Source organism: Calliphora vicina, chromosome 1 (assembly GCF_958450345.1).
Source record: "Calliphora vicina chromosome 1, idCalVici1.1, whole genome shotgun sequence".
Lineage (NCBI taxonomy): Eukaryota > Metazoa > Arthropoda > Insecta > Diptera > Calliphoridae > Calliphora > Calliphora vicina.
Window position 1 is genome coordinate 148,657,090 of NC_088780.1, and position 18,429 is coordinate 148,675,518.

The following is an 18,429-nucleotide window of genomic DNA, read 5'->3' on the forward strand; positions in this document are numbered from 1 at the left end:
TTTTTATAAAACAAAATTTCCATTCAAAATTTGTTTTATAAACCTTTGACAAATTTAAAAACTGTTTATGCATATGGGGGTAAATATGTAATTGTACATAAGTAAATATTTATTTTATAATATGTGCAGAACTATAATTGTGACGGTTTTCAAACTTCATCCGAATCAATTTCTTATCACTGCATGAAGTTTAATCAAAAATGGGACGGGTCGGAAAAAATGGTGGACTATAATTGCAAGATTCTTCCAACTTATTCTAAATGGCTCTTTTATAATTTTGCTTAGTTTGGCTGTGGAATAGTGGGCGTGGCACACCCTATACCAAGTACATATATAATTAATTTCGAATATATGTAGAACTATAATTGTAAAAGTGTTTAAACTGTGCGGAGTTTAGAAGAATATAGACGGAATTAGATTAGAGGGCATATCACCTCCCATACAGAGTAAATACTGATTTCGAATATCTGCGCAATGGGAGGTGTCGGAAAAGGAGGTGAGTCACCTCCCATACAAAGTCATAATTGATAGGTTCTTCAAACTTTGTCTGCATAGCTCTCTTACCATTTTACACAGATTGGCTGAAAATGGTCGGGACAGCATTAGTGCTTGTGGCATAAAGTAAATAATTAATTTTGAATATCTGGATTCTAAAAGATTCTAAACGAATTTAAACTCTGTGTCAATCAATTTATTACCATTATACGGAGGTTAGCTAAAAATTAATTTATTCCTGTTCCCTGTTCGAAGTTCGAAGTTTAGCTAAGCATGATCGGCTTAGTAGGAATGACCTCTCCCTTATAAAGGAAACTTAAAGTAAAGCTTGATATTTACATAAAAGGTTATAAATGGTTGGGTTCAGAGCAGTGGAGTGGTATCTCCCATACAAAACTTGTTAGTTATTTTCGAATATCAATTGAAGTGTTATTTTCGTATTTCCATTTATATATTTTTTAATTTTACTAGGGTGGGGGTAGCGAAGTGCACCGGGTTATGCAAGTACTAATAAATGTACATAAATGAACTTCAAAGAGGTATAGGTTACGAATATTTCAATGTTTTGCGAATGAAATCTCTCCCTGATGTAGCCCATCATCAGGAGCGTGGCTTACAACTTCAAGACGTTTTAAATATTCCGGGTGCACACTTTGTAAGGAATAACTCACAACCATCATTAACATCATCAAGTGTAGCAGTGGTAGTATAGTGTGTTACATTGATGATGTGATGGTAATAAGAAACAAAAACAACAAAAGTAACATTGCATTTTATCCGATAAAAATTCTTTGTGTATATATGAATAATTGTGTCTGTGAGTGTGTGTGTGTTTGTGCAAACACACACACTCATTCAATAAGGATACATTGCTGTATGGGAGAGTGTATGTGTGTGTGTGTGTTTACATTAAAGAAAAACAATTTTTTATGTTTTGTTTGGCAATGACAACCATTAATCATGTCCTGTCACTGAAATGTATGCATGACGGCGTTTCTTTTGCTGTTGTATGTATGAGTGTTGGTTTATTTATTCATTTGTTTGTGTGTGCATGGGGACGCACTATAGTTGACTTACTTTTTTTGTATACAGTTCCTTTTTCTTGTTGATGTTTTTTTTTCTTTTCCATTTTTTTAATTTAATATATTTTTTTTTATTTGGCTCTTTCTCTTCTCTTGGTTGCATTTCATTTAATTCATCAGTGTGAGCTTTTCTTCTTTGGGGGTTTTGAATTCATTAAAATGATATCCTTTGTGGAAAGGAATGTGAATTTAATTTTAAAATTAAATAAAGGAATATTCGTATAAAATTTAAATTGTGTGCTAAAGATTATTTTTCTCTCTAAAGGGAACAAGGGAGAGCCAGCCACACAATGTATTTAGATAGATTTTATTAATTTAATAATTTTAAAGTTTTTGTAAATAAATGTTATTTTTCATATATCTTTGACTTAAAATACAAATACAGTATTGTCATATTGTCATACAGTTGAACAAATTAAACATTTTTATTGCAAGTTTACACCTATTTTTAAACTAAAACTAAAAAGAGATCAATGTACAAATAATAAATGTGATCACATATACTTGATCATTAAAACTATAGCATACCTTTAGGGTCTTTAAAAACTCTTAAGCACAAAGTTTCTCAAACTGTTCATCACAATTCCATGCTACACAATTTTCCACTATTTTGATTTCAATTTCAAATTCTTTTAAGAAATACACAAAAAAAACCTCAAATTAAAATAACAAACTTTAACAAAACATTTGAGACAAGTACACATATCTGCTAAAGTACTTGACTCTTTTATTTTTCTTCTTTTGTATAAATCAGACAACAAGAATTCCATCGTCGAGGATGTTAAAACTAGTATAAAAAAACTTAAATAAACCAAATGGCACATAATATTATTACCATCAATGAAAAGTATTTCGTATATTTGGTAGTTTTTATGATAAAAATTATACACTTAACATACGTTTTAGTGCCAAAACAGATGACAATGACAATATATAGACGATGAGCTAAATGGGTAGAAAAAAATTCGTCTTGAATTTGAAGTGGATGATGTACATGTTTCCTTTATATCACATATGGAAGACATTTATTTTTTCTTCTTCAGCTTTCATCACATTTGAGAGGGTGTCAATATGATTTGAAGTATCTTCATTGATGGCATTTGGAGGGGTTTTGTGATGATAGCGTTGTTACTGTTATATATTGGAAGAGGTGGATATGAAAGGATAAAGGAAGTTTTTGTTTGATTTAGTAATTGCAGCATACTATAACTATATTGAAACTTCGGAAGTTTCTTAAAGCCTTAGTTTTATATTGTCTAGACTCCAAAGGTGCTTTCAGAAGTGAACAGTTTAATCAATTGTTTCGTTTAGAAAACTATACTACATGCTTGTATTCCATATGATTCCGCTTCAAATATAATATGTAGTAGATACTTCTTTAACCGCCGTTTTATATTCTTTATTATAATTTCTTACAATAGGTCAATAGACATTTAGCAAACAATATTATCTAAGGTTTTTAGACAGAAAGGCTATCTTTATGTTCTAAACACACAAACTAACTTAAGTCCACATCAGCTTAAAGGTATACTCATATCGGGATATCCATTTTTCGGTTTCAAAAGTAAAGTTATAAACACCCACATTAAGCTATGATTTCGACGAAACTTTTATTTCATTATAATGCTTGGACCTTGCCATTGCGTACGAAATACAATGTCATTTAAATGACCGCCTCTAGATTGGTTGCAGAAGTCGATCCTTTTGAGGTAGTTGTCGACTACTTTTTTGCATATTTCGGGCGGTATCTCGGCGATAACTTGATGAATGTTGGTTTTCAACATTCGTCAAATCGCATGGACTTGGTGGCCAATTGACGTCGCCAAAACTTGAATTTACGCGTTTTGGAAAAATCAGAATTGAAGGCCTGTTGCTCTAGCACCCAATCAGCATATCCACGGCGTTGTGAATGGTCAGTTGGATTTAATTGTTTCGTGTGCTGAACTTTATATAAATGAATGCGCATATCCAAATGCAAAATATGTCATAACGAGCCGTAAGAAAGGCCCAATTATGAGTAGGCCTTGGAATCGGCAAATACGGATTATCAGCCACACTTTCATTAACAGAAGCGATATTTTCGGCAGTGCGCATATATGTACTTCAACATCTATAACGGATTCATATTTATTACTTATTTGCGCTAGATTCCGAAAGAAGTAAGCACCAATAAATTTAAAACAATATCGTTAGCATTGGAAGTGTACTCGATGTACGAAAATAAAAAATGTTCACTGCCATTATGTATTCTTAAATTACTATAGTCTATCCTCAGAGTTAAGTGTAATGATTTTGGTAGACTACAAGAGATTACTCGGATCTACCCTACATTTAATTTACATCTCCGACTAGTCTACTTGCGTTAGTTTATGCATTTAATGATGATAAACTTAAACCAATACAAAAGTAACCAATCAAAATTCAGCCTTGACTATAAAATCGTCCAGTATAATTTGGGTATATAGAATCTATATCTATATAGATACCAACCAACAAATCTTAGTTCCATGACGGTAACACCACAATACATGAGAAATAAGAACAGGGACTTGCAAGTACCATAGATATTAAGAACGTGTTTAAGAAAGTCCATGAAAAAGATTTTGCAAAACTACAAATCATCCGAATCACCTTGCAAGATTTAATAAAACTGTATTCAAATCATGCTAAACAAACAGAATAGGAAGGAGACCTTTGATACGAGCGTGGATAGACAAAGTAATACTGCGCTTGAAAAAGAAAACTGCGCCTTTGCCCGCGAATTTTAATGTATTCCCGCTACCAAGTACAGTTTTATTACATATTGTTCGCAATCAAAATCTATCATAAAGATAGTGCATTTAATAGCAGCCTTTAATTAATATCATAGATAATAGTCTAACAGCTTCGGTCATTCCAATGGCTTTAATTTTGAGCAAAGTTTAATATCCAAATCTAATAACTTCCTATGCCTTTTTGTGTTTTTAAGCAATTTTCTACAAAATTACGCAATTTTCTACAAAACATATCAACACAAAATTATTTAACAACTTCTCTGTATTGGGTTGTAAATGCGGGATTCAAATGTTTAGCTTTTATTTTGAAACATTTGTACAATATACATATGGATTCCGAGCCGAAAGAACTGCTCGTCTTTTGAGGAAAAGCCAATATCGAATACTCTGTTCTCAAGTGAAGCGTTCTGCATCAATCGATATAAATAGTACTGGGACGGGCCTTCCCAACAAGTGTCCGAGCGTTGCAATGATGAAACATCACGGTTTAATGTCTGACCGCATATTCTGGTAATTTTTCGCCCAATGCTTGCTTCAAATTAATATGTTGTGTTCGCTACAGGTTTCCTGTCCAGATTTTAGCAGCTCAGAATAGATAGGACCTTTTTGCTCTCACCAAATACAGAGCATTACCTTAGAGAAAGGGTTATGTGGATATATTTGGTGTCGATTCGACTGGTTGGCCAGGTCTTTCAAGGTCTCCCGGCTTCCTGCTTTTGAAGGAATCTTGCTGCCCGCAAACGTTTAGAAATTGTTGCTTATGTAGCTCCCAATGATTTTACAAGCACTTGTTGAGCTTTACAACAATCTTCATGGAGTAATGCCTCCAATTCTTGCTCTATAAACTTTTTTGGCTGGTGTGGGCTATCTTTGCCTTCCGTGTTAAAATCACCACTTCTGAACTGCACAAACCATCCCTTACACGTTAAAAACAATGAAACACATTCACCATAAGCTTTGGTGAGCAATCGGAGTTCTTCAGCGTCACTTTTTTTCAAATTATAGAAGTAAGCAAACTCTACATTTTCTAAGCAAGAAAAAATGTCTGTCTGAAACTTGGTAGGCATCAAGTCATTTGTACAAAATAGTATTGCGTAAGATCACTGCACCAAACATTTAGAATTGATGAATGAATTTTGCTTTAAAAATATTGTTACGAAATTGTACTTGAATTCAAATATAACGATTTTAAGGGCTGATTTAAAAGTAGCATAATGCTTTCAAATAACAGTGCTGTAATAGCATCTGTGGGCATTATTAAATAAAAGCTTTCAGTTGATTTGATCGTAAGTTGGCAACGCTGTATTCGAATTCGAATATTCAGTTGAAGAACATTGTAGAAAGTACACCACAGATGACGTATGTATTAGTAAGATCTAGAATATTCGAATTTTGACAGTTAAAGAGCAATCTAGAATGCAGATGGCAGTGTTATAAATAGTGGCAGAGGTTGCAGTCGTGAGTGAGTTTATCAGAGACGCTTTTCGAATAAACATCAAGTGAGTGCCTTAAAGTGTGTTGTGTTTTTCAATTGAATTCGTGTACATTATAAAGTGTGTCTTTATTTCTGCGAATTTATAAACGTGTATAAAAAATCACTAAGTGACTATTTAATTCTGTTGTTGTACATTTCAAATAAATAAAGACTTGTTACAATTTTCAAACTACTAAACGGCTTTTATTTGCAATCAAAAGTATCCGCTTTATTTAAAGGAAATATACCAAACGTTTTGAAAAGGTTAAAACGTAACAATATGTACTGTTAAAAAATATTTGCAAACTACTCACAAAAATCAAACATCCATACTAACATTCTACTCAAGTTTTGAGACTTAAAAGTTAAATTAATATAATAGCATATCTTCAGGCGTTTGATTATGATAGTGTAAATAAATATAGTTTTAACAGTATTTGATCGCATAAATGTTAATAACATTACGGCTGATAACAGATTAAACTTTCAAGAAAGCTTTAAACTTTAAAGCTTTCTGTGGCATTTAAATAACAGTAAAACAGAAAATGTTAGCAATTGCTGTTGATAAGAAGTTATTTTAAAATCAAGTTAATTTCACAGTATTTGTTTTCATTTCATTATCTGAAATAGTATTATTACAAAACAAATAATTTCTTTTGATGATTTCTCTTAATCAGTTGTCTGGCAGTCTTTAAAGTGCAAACAGCTCTGTTAGTGGCAGTTTTTTAATAGTTTTGATAATATAAATTAAATATTCTATACAAACAAAAAACATGTTTAAAGCAAATTTTGGCCAAATAAAAAATAAACTTCAAGGTTGTGTAAATTATGCACATCCATATGCAACAGCAGTTAATGTGAGTAGTATTTAACTGAATTATAAATATTTAAATTATACTAAATAATAATTTATAAAGCTGAATAAAACACCAAATACGGAATGGCTGAGTGGCAAAAAATTTGAGAGCATACCTGGTCCCTCTAAATATCAAATACTAAGAGCATTTATGCCAGGAGGTAAGAAGTTTTTAAATGCCATTGCATTTATTAATAACTAATTTAATATTTCGTGTTATTTTTTAGGGAAATTTTATAAAAAATCCTTTATAGAATTCAATCGCCAACTAAGATCTCAGTATGGAGACATATTTTTGGTGCCGGGACTTTTTGGCAAACGTGATGTTCTTTTTACTTACAATCCCAAAGATTATCAGCAAGTGTTTCGTACGGAAGGTATATATCCCATGCGCAGAGGATTTGATATAATACAATATCATCGCAAAGAACTGAAAAAGGATATTTTCAAACATGCTGTAGGCTTGGTGGCAGAGTAAGTTTTTTTAGCAATTATCTACATAAATATTAAACCATATTTGTTTGACTTCTCTGCAGACAAGGCGAAAACTGGTCTAAATTTCGTTCTGCTGTCAATCCAGTCATGATGAATCCAAAAACTATAAAAATGTATCTACCAAAAACCGATCAAGTAGCCATAAAATTTGTTGAATGTATAAAACGCATAAGAGATCCAGCTACACAAGAAGTTCCGGAAAATTTCGAAGAATATATAAAATATTGGACTATGGATGCTGTGGGTCTGGTGGCTTTAGATACCGACTTAAATATGCTGGAGAATAGTGAGGCCCATCCTAAAGCCAAAATTATAATAGACAATATGGAAGAATTCTTTCAACTACTTTTGGAATTAGATATGCAACCTTCAATGTGGAAGTTTATAGCAACGCCGAAATTTAAAAAGATTATTAACATATTGGATATAATTAATGAACTCTCAATGACTTATGTTCAGCAAGCTTTGGAAAGATTGGAGAAGGAGGGCAGCAATAAGCCAGAAAATGATAAAAGTATTTTGGAAAGATTGGCTAGCAAAGATCCTTTAATAGCTGCAACCATGGCAATGGATATATTTATAGCGGGAATAGATACGGTAAGTATCAAATTATGAAGTTTTGTTTGCTAAAGAAAAGAAAAATAAATCAAATTTATCATTAGACAACCTCTGCTTTAACCGCCTGTCTGCTGGCATTAGCTCAAAATCCCCAACAACAATTGAAACTAAGAGAGGAACTTTTAACGATCTTGCCTCAAAAAAATTCTGCTTTAAACCAAGAAAATATGAACAATCTTCCCTTTTTAAGAGCTTGCATAAAGGAATCATTGCGTTTATATCCCGTTGCTACCGGCAATTTTCGCACTACTGGCCAAGATGTTGTATTGAGTGGTTATCGTGTCCCCGCTGACACTGATGTTTCCATGACTGCCCAGTTACTGCTAAAAGATCCGAAATATTTTCAACAGCCTGACAAGTTCTTGCCAGAACGTTGGCTACGTTCTCCAGCCTTAGCCGGAGCTGAAAATGTTTGTCCTGCCAGCAAAGGAGATCCTTTTGTTTATCTGCCTTTTGGTTTTGGTCCTCGCATTTGCATAGGGAAACGTATTGTGGATTTGGAGTTGGAAACCGTATTGGCCAGATTGTTAAGAAATTTTGAGATAAAGTTTGATTATCCTACTGAAGACATGTTTAAGACTAATATTATCAATATACCGGCCAAACCGCTTAAATTTAAGTTTTGTGATTTGAATAATTAAACTATTTTGAAATAAACATGAAAAACATACTTTAAGATTTTATAATAAAAAATATCAAATTTACGATTAATTGTTTAATATGAAAATGGCAATAATTTCATTTTTTCAAAAACTATTGAGTTCTTTGATAGTTTTCTATTATCAATATACCAACCAAAAACCGCTTAGATTTAAGTTTTGTGATTTGAATACTAAGAACGTTTTTATGTGTAAAATTAAAATAATCACTTCCATAGTTAGTGAAATGGAAAATGTCTAGAAAAAATTTTAAAATGTTTGAGATTTTCTTACAAAAAATCCATAATTTAAAATTAATCATTGAACACTTGCATTTCTTTTTATTTAGCTTAAAAATTATTGATTTTTTTTATTTTTGTTCAAACATTTTTTTGTTATATAATCGATTATTTCTATCTAATTGAATAAAAATCAAAATTTTTATTTAAAAATGTAAATTTAGGCAATTTTTACGACGAATAATATTTCTAACGAATAATCGAATAATTCATTAAAAATCAAAAAATTTTATTTTGAAAAATGATGCAGGTATTTTTTTATATTTTTTAACAATTTATTCAAATATTTTGTAGAGAATAATCGAGTATTTCTAACTAATATTCGAATAGCCGAATAATAGTTCAAATTTGCTATTATGCGTTTTATATTAGTAAAAAACTGAATTATTTTTTCAACAATTTAATCGATTATTTTGTGGCGAATAATCGAATATTTTTTAACGAATAATAATTGAATAATTAATAAAAAATCTAAAATATTTTCTAAAAATTTAAATTTATGAAATTTTTAAGACAAAAACACAAATAAAAGGACTTTAGTTAGCGAATAATCGGTTAAATATTTCGTTAGAACTTTTGAAGAAATTTTTTTAACAATTTAATCTAATATTTAATGGCGAATAATATGTTTAACGAATAATAGAAGAATTTAATAAAAATCTAATATTTTGATATTTTTTTAAAAAGTTTATTCAAATATTTTGTGGCGAATAATCGAACAAATTTGCTATTATTCGTAATTTTTTTTAACAATTTAATCGATTGTTTTGTGTCGAATAATTGAATACATATTTCTAACGAATAATAATTTTATTCGTTTTATGTTTAGGTCATGATGAATTTATTATAATTTTATTGAAAATCTTAATTTTTTAAAAATTTATTTATTATTTCTGGGCGAATAATCGAATATTTCTAAAGAATAATAATCGAATAATTTATTAAAAATCGAATATTTTTATTTAAAAAAGCAAATTAATGTGACTTTAGTTAAAATATTTGCCTAATAATCGATTCAATTTGCGATTATTCGTTTTATTTTTAAGTCATAATTAGCTCATTTGCATTTTTATAATTTTATTATTTTTTTTTATTTTTCAACAGTTTTATCAAATGTTTTGTGGCGAATAATCGATTATTTTTAACGAATAATCGATATATGTTTAGATTTTTAAAATATTAAAAATTTTAAAAATAAAATTAATTTAAAAAAAAAAATTAATCAAATTTTTTTCATTTTTAATTTAATATTTCTACCAATATATTGGTAGAAATATTAATATTATTATATTTATAATTTTATCGATATTTTTGTTTAAAAATGCTAGTTAATGTGACTTTAGTTAAAATATTAGCCGAGTAATAGATTAAATTTGCGATTATTCGTTTTATTTTTAGGTCATAATTAGCTCATTTTTCAATTGTATAATTTTTTAAAGCCAATGCGGGTATTTTTTTTACTTTTCAAAAATTTTATCGAATATTTTGTGGCGAATAATCGATTATTTTTAACAAATATTTTTATCGAATTAAAATATTGAAATTTTTAAAATTTTTTTTTATTTAATTTTTAATTTAATTAAATATTCTACCAATATAACAATATCAACAAAAAATCTATTTTTTTAATTTAAAATGCAACGTAATCGATTCCTAATAAGCATTTGTACTGAAATTCTAGTTGAAAGCAATTGAAAGAAAGAATTATAGTTGTCTTACACTTTATATCACTAGTATTCTCAAGTAAAAGGAAACATAAATTCAAGCCATATGTTTTTTGTTTGAAAAATATTTAATTTTTTCAAATATTTTTCATGTTTAAAACATAATTATATATGCATTAGAGTCAAATTCCAACAAAATGATCAAGTGCTTGAATTTTTGAATTTTCTGCAAAAATTTCGTTCACCTAATAATAAATTAACTGGTGAAATTAATCGTTGAACGTAAAGTAATCTTGTATTTTAAAATTAATGTGGACAAATGGTTTTCCATTATGGGGAACTGTTATTCAAAATGATTAGGACTATGACTGATTGGAACTGTTCTCATTGGTACATAATCAATGCGAATATCTATAGAGAAGTCGAATGAAATACCTACTAAAATTTCTCATCCTGCTTGTATAACTACTAACATGAACCCACTCGGTTACAAGGCTTCGATGCGCCACCATACTAAATTAAGAACTTTTTGTTAATTTAAGGCTCTCAATAGAGAATTGTCAGAGCTATAAATTACAGAATTGTTAAAAAAAAAACATTATCATGTTGTGGATTCTAAAGTCTCCTATATATGTAACTGTCCTGTATTAATACTGTAGCTCTGTGTCTGTAATAAACTGGGCTAAGTTATAACAAATGATCTAATATTTTCATTTCCTCATATACCTTTAAAAATTTCATCAAAACATTAAATAACAATTTGTTTAACTATATTTTAGTCCTAAATCTCTGGTTTTAAACAACACACACAAAACTGGCTGAGACTCTTTCATCATTTTGACAGCAAAAAATCGATTTTTGCAGCAAACAAAAAAACCAACTGTTTTTGTTTGTCTGCAAAAGAACATAAAATTTGACCTCGACTTTGAGACGTCAAATAAAATAAATAATCAACATAAAAAGTATAAATTCTTGACCTAAAGCAACATGGAAACAACAGCAACCGACAAGTTTAATAATAATAAAAATAAAAAGAAAAAAATTAAACAACACGAGACATAAACATAAATAAAATGGTGTTAAAAATTACAAATATCAGCATGACACTACAACTTCCGGTAACGCAAAAACAGCAACACCAACAACAACAAAAGAAGAAAAACGACATAAAACTCAAAAATTTCGGAAGTGCACTTAACGCACAGAAAAATACGAAAACCTGTTGGATTCTTCAGTTAACTTAATGTTTTTGGTTGGAAAAAAAGATATAAAAAAGAGCTTAAACTCACACATACACATGTACTACATAGAGGAAAGGAAGAGGCAACAGAAAAACATTTAGCCTAAACAAATTCAATTTGACAGTTAACTGACACTACTACAACTGCCACCAGTTCAGCCCATCCAGACACTAGTGGAAGAGCAAAAGTGTTTGTAAGCATTACAATACAAAAACATGACAAAAATAATCATAAACTTTTACGACATTTCATTCAGTATTTCTTTTATTATTTTGTATCCTTAAAAACTTCTCTCTCGTCAAGAAAGGACGCACAACGAAGCAAAAATAAATATTTACGATTTTTACGACTTTCAGACACGTGTTAAATGCGTAAAAAATTACACACTGTAAATGTGTATTCAACACGAGTTTTCGATTTTATTTTTTCGTGTCGGAAACGGTTAAACATAAAACTAACCTAGGTTTCTAAATTGAAATAAAATCTTTAAATTTTACTTTAAAGACGAAATATCAATAAATTGAAGTACTTTATTAGTTATCAGACATTAAAAGTTTAATATGTTTCTTTATATTATTTACTTCTATATATTGGACTCTTTCTTGCTTCAACATTTTACAGAGTAAATTAGTGTAGGAAAGAGAGAGAGAGCAATTACGAAAAATGATGGATTAACAAGAAGTAAATACTCTCTATTAATGTGTCAAAAACAGCTATAAAACACACCCTCAACTTTCAGCCAGTAAGACATACACACCTCAATTTCCTCTTGTTTTTTTTATTTTGGCATTTTTCTGTATTTTTATGGCTAAATGGTCGAATTTAAAATACCTTATAGAATTTATGTAATAAAAAGAACTTTTCTAACACAGCAAAAACTTGTTTATGTCTTATAACATTGTTAAACACAAAAAAAAATTACAAGGTCCGACCAATAAATTTCGATAGAGGAGACAAAAAAAAATAGACACGTGTATCGGCGTTTTGAAAGTTTACATCTGAATTTCATTTTATTGTTAATTCTTACATATTAGGTATAAAATGTGTTTAGCAAATTTATGTAAAATGTTACGGAGAACATTTTTGTAGAATAGGTTAACCCTCTAAATCCTCATTGGGTCTTTTTTGTCCTTCTTTTAAAAAACAGCAAAAAAACACCATTAAAACATGGATTTAAGGGGTTAAAATGTTCAGCAAAAATATTACCCGTGAAAAAGTCCCTGAATACACCAAAACAGAAAATTCAACCAGAAAGCCAGAAATAAGACACAACAAAAGAGAGCTTAGGGTTAATTTCGCATTTATTAAGAATTTTATTTTAAAGTACTCCAAAAATTCACCATGAAAAAAAAATAGTTCAAATTTAACTTTACCTTCGGTAGCTAATTTGGATAGGAAGTATTCATTAATTAAATTTTTAATTAATTAGCTCTAGGCAATTCCACTTTATTATCATACAATGTCCAGCATATGTCAGCAGCGTTCGGTACAGGTTTCCAATGATGATGATTTCAGCAGCTCATAGTAGAAAGGACACTTTTGCTCTCACCAATTACAGAGAATTGCGATAGCGTCATGGATATTTAACATTGGTGTCGATTCGGTTGGTGGCCGGGCTTAACATACGATATGTTACATAATGATTGGGTGAAAAAACGATTTCCTTTTATAGCGTTAAAGCAGCATTTCAGACATACAAAATCGTATTTCAACGTCTCTAAGCACCAGTTGATATGGTACCCAATTGCCCTGCTTTTGAATGAATTCTTGCTGCTGGTAAACATTTTCTCAATGATTTTTCAAGCTCTTATTGAGTTTTAAAATAATATTCATGGAGTAATGACTCCAATTCTTGACTTTCAAACTCTTCTGGCCTGGGCGATCTTTGTCTTCCGTGTCAAAATCGCACGTTGAAACCGATGGAACACATTCACCATAAGCTTTGGTGAACAATCGGTTTGCTTCAGCGGCACTTTTTTTAAATTAGAGAAGTAAAGCAAAACTTCCCAAATATGACGCTTTATTGGCACAAAATTGTTGTTTACACTATAATGTTCAATAACTAAGACCCCTTTTACACTAGGCAATTTAGTTGTGCAAGTTTCTTGCCCAACAACACAACAGCATGCACAATTTTCTTCTCCTTAAACCGACATTACCTCTGCCATCAACAAACACTAGAGACTTTCACAACTAAATTGCCTAGTGTGAAAGGGGTCTAAGTGAGAATAGGGACAGATATGTACCCTTCAAAAGGCATTTTTAAGGTATACACCCAATAATATTGACAGGTTTCTGGTTGCGATCATCATTTCCCGTATTATTGCTTCAAAGTGGTTCTTAAGCTTTGACTTATGTAAGGAGAATATCCTTTAAATTGTTAAGTTTTTATGTTTACTATCGTTTACGGGGACCAAAGATGGAGTTCTAATATAATTAAATTTAAGTGTCGTGATCATACATTTTCGATTGTTTCATGGATGTTGTTTGAAAATTTCTGTGTTGTCTTTAAATCTAAAGTTTGAGCAAACTTCCAACGTGTGTACACATAAAGCAATTCTAAGTATTGTGAAGCGCTCTGAGTTCTTTGGTATTTCTTTTTTCCCTAATCATTTTTTATCATAAATTTTCGGTCAAATAAAGGGGTGAACAACTATTTCCTCTATCGACACGCATAATTTCCATATCGAACCAACCATATTATCTGATGAATCAAGAGATGCATGTGAGATTCTTCTTAAACAGGTCTTCCAAGCATGAAATGTAGAGTAGGGCATTGAAAAGTGGAAAGATAAAGTCTCGTTACTATTAGTTGATCCACAGACCTAGGGAGTTAATGTGTAATTCGATTCGAAAGAAAACATTTTGGAATTATATGTATAAAGTATACAAATTCGAATAATTTTCTTTTCGAATCAAATTACACAATAACCCCCCGTATCATGAAATGCGTTCCTAACATGCAGTGTCCTGTAATAATTGACACCAATATTTGATCGCTATGGCATAGCTGACTTCGCAATGGCACAGATGATTTCTTTAGACCACCAAAATGGGAAAAATAAGAAAAGAGCTTCTTCAACGCATTGGTATCCAGAAAGAGGATTTTGTCCCATATTCTTCAAATGAAAAATCCACTAACAACCCTATTCTACCTTTTGAAGCCATCAGTATCCATCTTAATGACAGCCAGACAGAGTCTGTTATGCCACATATCTCTATTAGAGATTCAAGCAAAGAAATGCGGGAATTGACAGTCATATGTGTATTACCAGACCACGATCCAAATGCTGTATGCCCTCACCCCTGAGTTGAGAGCTCATTGTATTTCAATCAAATCCACTGGAGATATGATAACCATTAATACTAATTGACCTTTGCCTCAATCGCATCGGTAACAAGAAAGAGGATTTTTTCCCATATCCTTCAATGAAGAAGCCACTATGAACAATTCTCCCTTTTGGAGCCATCATTAGATTGGGTAGGATATGCTAAGCCATATCCCTATTAGCAGGCATGGATACAGGTCAACCATTTGGGGGAATAAATTTAAATTTCTTATTTTGCTTTTTTATATTAAAACTTGCCTTTTATCACCCCACTGGATCCGTGCCTGCCTATTAGCAATAAGTGTGGAAGATTACATATAAAAGCATGTTAGAATGTATAAGGTAGGTACACATTCCTATGCGTATTATCATATTATTCCAAGATCCTGCAGTGCTCAGAGTTCTTACCAAAGTAGGAGACTATATCGTTTGTCCTCAATATCATTTGGCACTTCTATTGATATGGTAAATCATTAGTTCTAATTGGCCTAATTTGGCTACATTGGCCTTATGAAAACACTAAGTCCACTCACTCAGTCGAAAAATGTACCTCCGCATATGTGACAGTTTCAATTCTTCTATTTACAAACTAAATCATCAGGGTATTCATGGGCAAATTTCACTAAAGGGAGAAAGGAGAATACTAACTCCTGCTAAAGGAGAAAAGACTTATATTAAGGTCAACCCTTTACCATCCATAGCAGACAGGATCGCATTGGGTCTGACATTATTAAAAGCTCCTTTCATGTACAAGAAGGCAATAAGAGAATACCCTAATGTGCTATCAACCGTTCAATAGAGTCTACGAACGAATGAAGAACTGTATTCACAGATTTCACCATTATATATGATCCATCTATTTCACTCTGAAGACCCTAAATTTTCAATAAATTTTATTATGTAACAAAAGTTTTTTAAAGTTTTATATATTTTCCATTTAAAAGTAGAGTCATTAAACTCATTACGCGGAGTTTTTTTTCATCGTTTCCTGTTTCCTTTGTTACAATTTCAATAATTGAACATAAAATCTTCAAGGTTATTTTCAAACAAAATGATTTATTTTTATGACTATATGTTAACCAAAAAAAAAAAAAAAAAAATGGAAATAGCACAAAAATGCTTAAATATAAAAATAAAACTGTATATTACTGTAAACATTTTTAATTCCGTAAATTTCTTGGCAAAATATTTCAAACAGAAAATCTCTTAAAAATAAAACTTTTTTTCATAGTCTTTACAGCTACAATAAAAAAAAATAGTCGTTATATATGTGAGTGAGAATATTTCCATAAGGAGTATGAGAGTGTCTGCGACACAAAACTGTCACTGGCAGTTATATTTAATGCCATTGATGGTTGAAACATTTCTTTGTGTCTGCTCAGCTCAGTTTTACTTTAGAGTCTCTATGCTGTTCTCTGCCATACATGCCAACAACATAACAACCCAATGCTTTTGGCTAAAAGCCTTAAGAAATCAAAAGGGGAGAGTTAAAAAACAAAAACAAAAAACACTGAGAAAAAGGAAAAAATGAAATGAGAAGGAAAATATAAAAATAAAAAAACTGTAAGAGTCCTTAGTTTTAATGCAATTTGTGTAGCATTCATCAATTCAAATACAAACATTCATTTACACAGAGAAACCCGAAATGAAATTCTTTCACTTGTTTTTTTTTTCTTTTTGCTGCAGATGTAAAAGGAGTTGAAGAAAAAGGAAAAAACATTCAGATATTTCATCATCATCATTGCCATCATCAGTAGAGTCAGTCGTAAAGCTCAACAACACTAACAACTTAACACAACATTTGCCAAGGCATTACCTTGCACGAAAGAAAGAGATGCAAAATGTACAATGAGAGCAATAAAACGGCCAAAAAGAAATAAAAAAATAGCATACAAAAACCAAAAATTCAGCTAAAGGCTACAAGAAATGTGTTACGATGGAAAGCTTTTAAACAACAGACAGTGGGACTACACGATTTCTAGCAGAAGTTTTTCTATCACCATAACTCATATACAAAAAGGTTTATAGTTATTAGTTGGCACCACTGTGCAACAACATGGACAATAATAATGTTTCTGCAAATACATCCTCATCATCAGTTTTTATAGCTAATGGTTGCATTGTACGAAAAAGTAACAAAATAGACGAGTTTTTTGAGAACTTCCCTCAAAAACTCTTTACAAAAAAAAAAAACAAAAAACAGCAACACGAAGAACATTTTAGTGAAAAACTGAATACAACCAACCACCCAGTAACAAACAAATTCTGAAAACTGTAAAACTCCCATCCGTTATCAGCCCTGTTTACTCCTCTTTAGCCAACAGACCAGCCAGCAGTGGCAGTGCCAACAGCAGCATCATCAGACTCATGTGTTCCTTTTTATTTAAACCATTTGAATCTAAAGTTTATGGGATGCTTTTCTACAATCATTCAAGGTTTATTTGTATGTGCAAGTGGAGGTTATAAAGCAAGAGATATTTTAGCATTTCACCACCAATTCATTCGTCCTTTACATACATTCACATCTCATAGACACATGTAAATGTAAATGGGTGTGTGTGTGTGTTTGGCTCATACATCAAGGATATTCACGTTTTGTCTGGTGATATGTCATGATTTGTTGTTTTTGTTGCTGTTGCTGCTGCTACTGTTATTCAGCAGGAAATAAGGAAGGAAAACAACTCTACTTCACCTGCTTCTTCTTTATTGCTTTCATAAAATGTGTTTGTCTTGCATTGTTGTTGCTATATGTTGCCCATTTCATTTTCCTTGTGAGAGGGAGTTTTTCTTATTTCTCTATCTCTCTGGTTTTTTTGATTGAGCTTCACCAAAAAAAAAAAGGTAATCGTTATTGTTGTTGCTGCTGCTGCTGTTGGATGGCAATTCATCATAGAAAATGGCGGAAGATTTCACAACAGACACTGGTGTGTGTGAAAATGTAACAAAAAAAATATACACACACATACGATAAGGATTTGTGTACCCAGCAGTTTTCTGGACAAATTGGGCTGTGGGTTACCCGTTAACCTACTTCTATGACTTTAACTAGCGATTTTAGTACGAATATGTCACTGCGAGAGAGTGCATTGATACTTTTTGCATTACCATTTGGTAATGATAAACTATTGCTAAAGAATAAGGAAGAATACTTTGGAAATTTGTCACAAATAAATGTTGATGAGTAGTATATTCATCTCATGAAGGAACTAATTGTTTCCCTTTGCATAATTTTACTTTAGAAAAGTGATTGATTTCAAGGTAGCGTAAAGTTGAAACTGCAGGGCATTTGTATGGTTTCAAAAAGAAATACATATTTAAAATTGTGAACAATTTAGGAAATTTTTTTCCAGAAATATTTTTAAATTATAGAAAAATGTTTAAAGTTAAATGTTTGCAATTTCATATTATAATTTTATGAATTACTTGATGACAATTAAAAAATATTGTTGTATTTATTAAATATT

The 18,429-nt window shown here is 30.9% G+C and overlaps 1 protein-coding gene across 1 annotated transcript; it reads left to right on the plus strand.

The window, feature by feature from the left end:
* The first annotated feature begins 6,522 nt into the window (after positions 1-6,522).
* On the plus strand, positions 6,523-8,437 carry LOC135958967 (probable cytochrome P450 12a4, mitochondrial). Its single transcript, XM_065509919.1, has 5 exons — positions 6,523-6,682; positions 6,743-6,842; positions 6,909-7,155; positions 7,218-7,773; positions 7,839-8,437. Exons 1-5 carry the CDS (start codon positions 6,599-6,601, stop codon positions 8,433-8,435), a joined length of 1,584 nt encoding a protein of 527 aa, XP_065365991.1. The 5' UTR covers positions 6,523-6,598; the 3' UTR covers positions 8,436-8,437.
* The last annotated feature ends 9,992 nt before the right edge of the window (positions 8,438-18,429 follow it).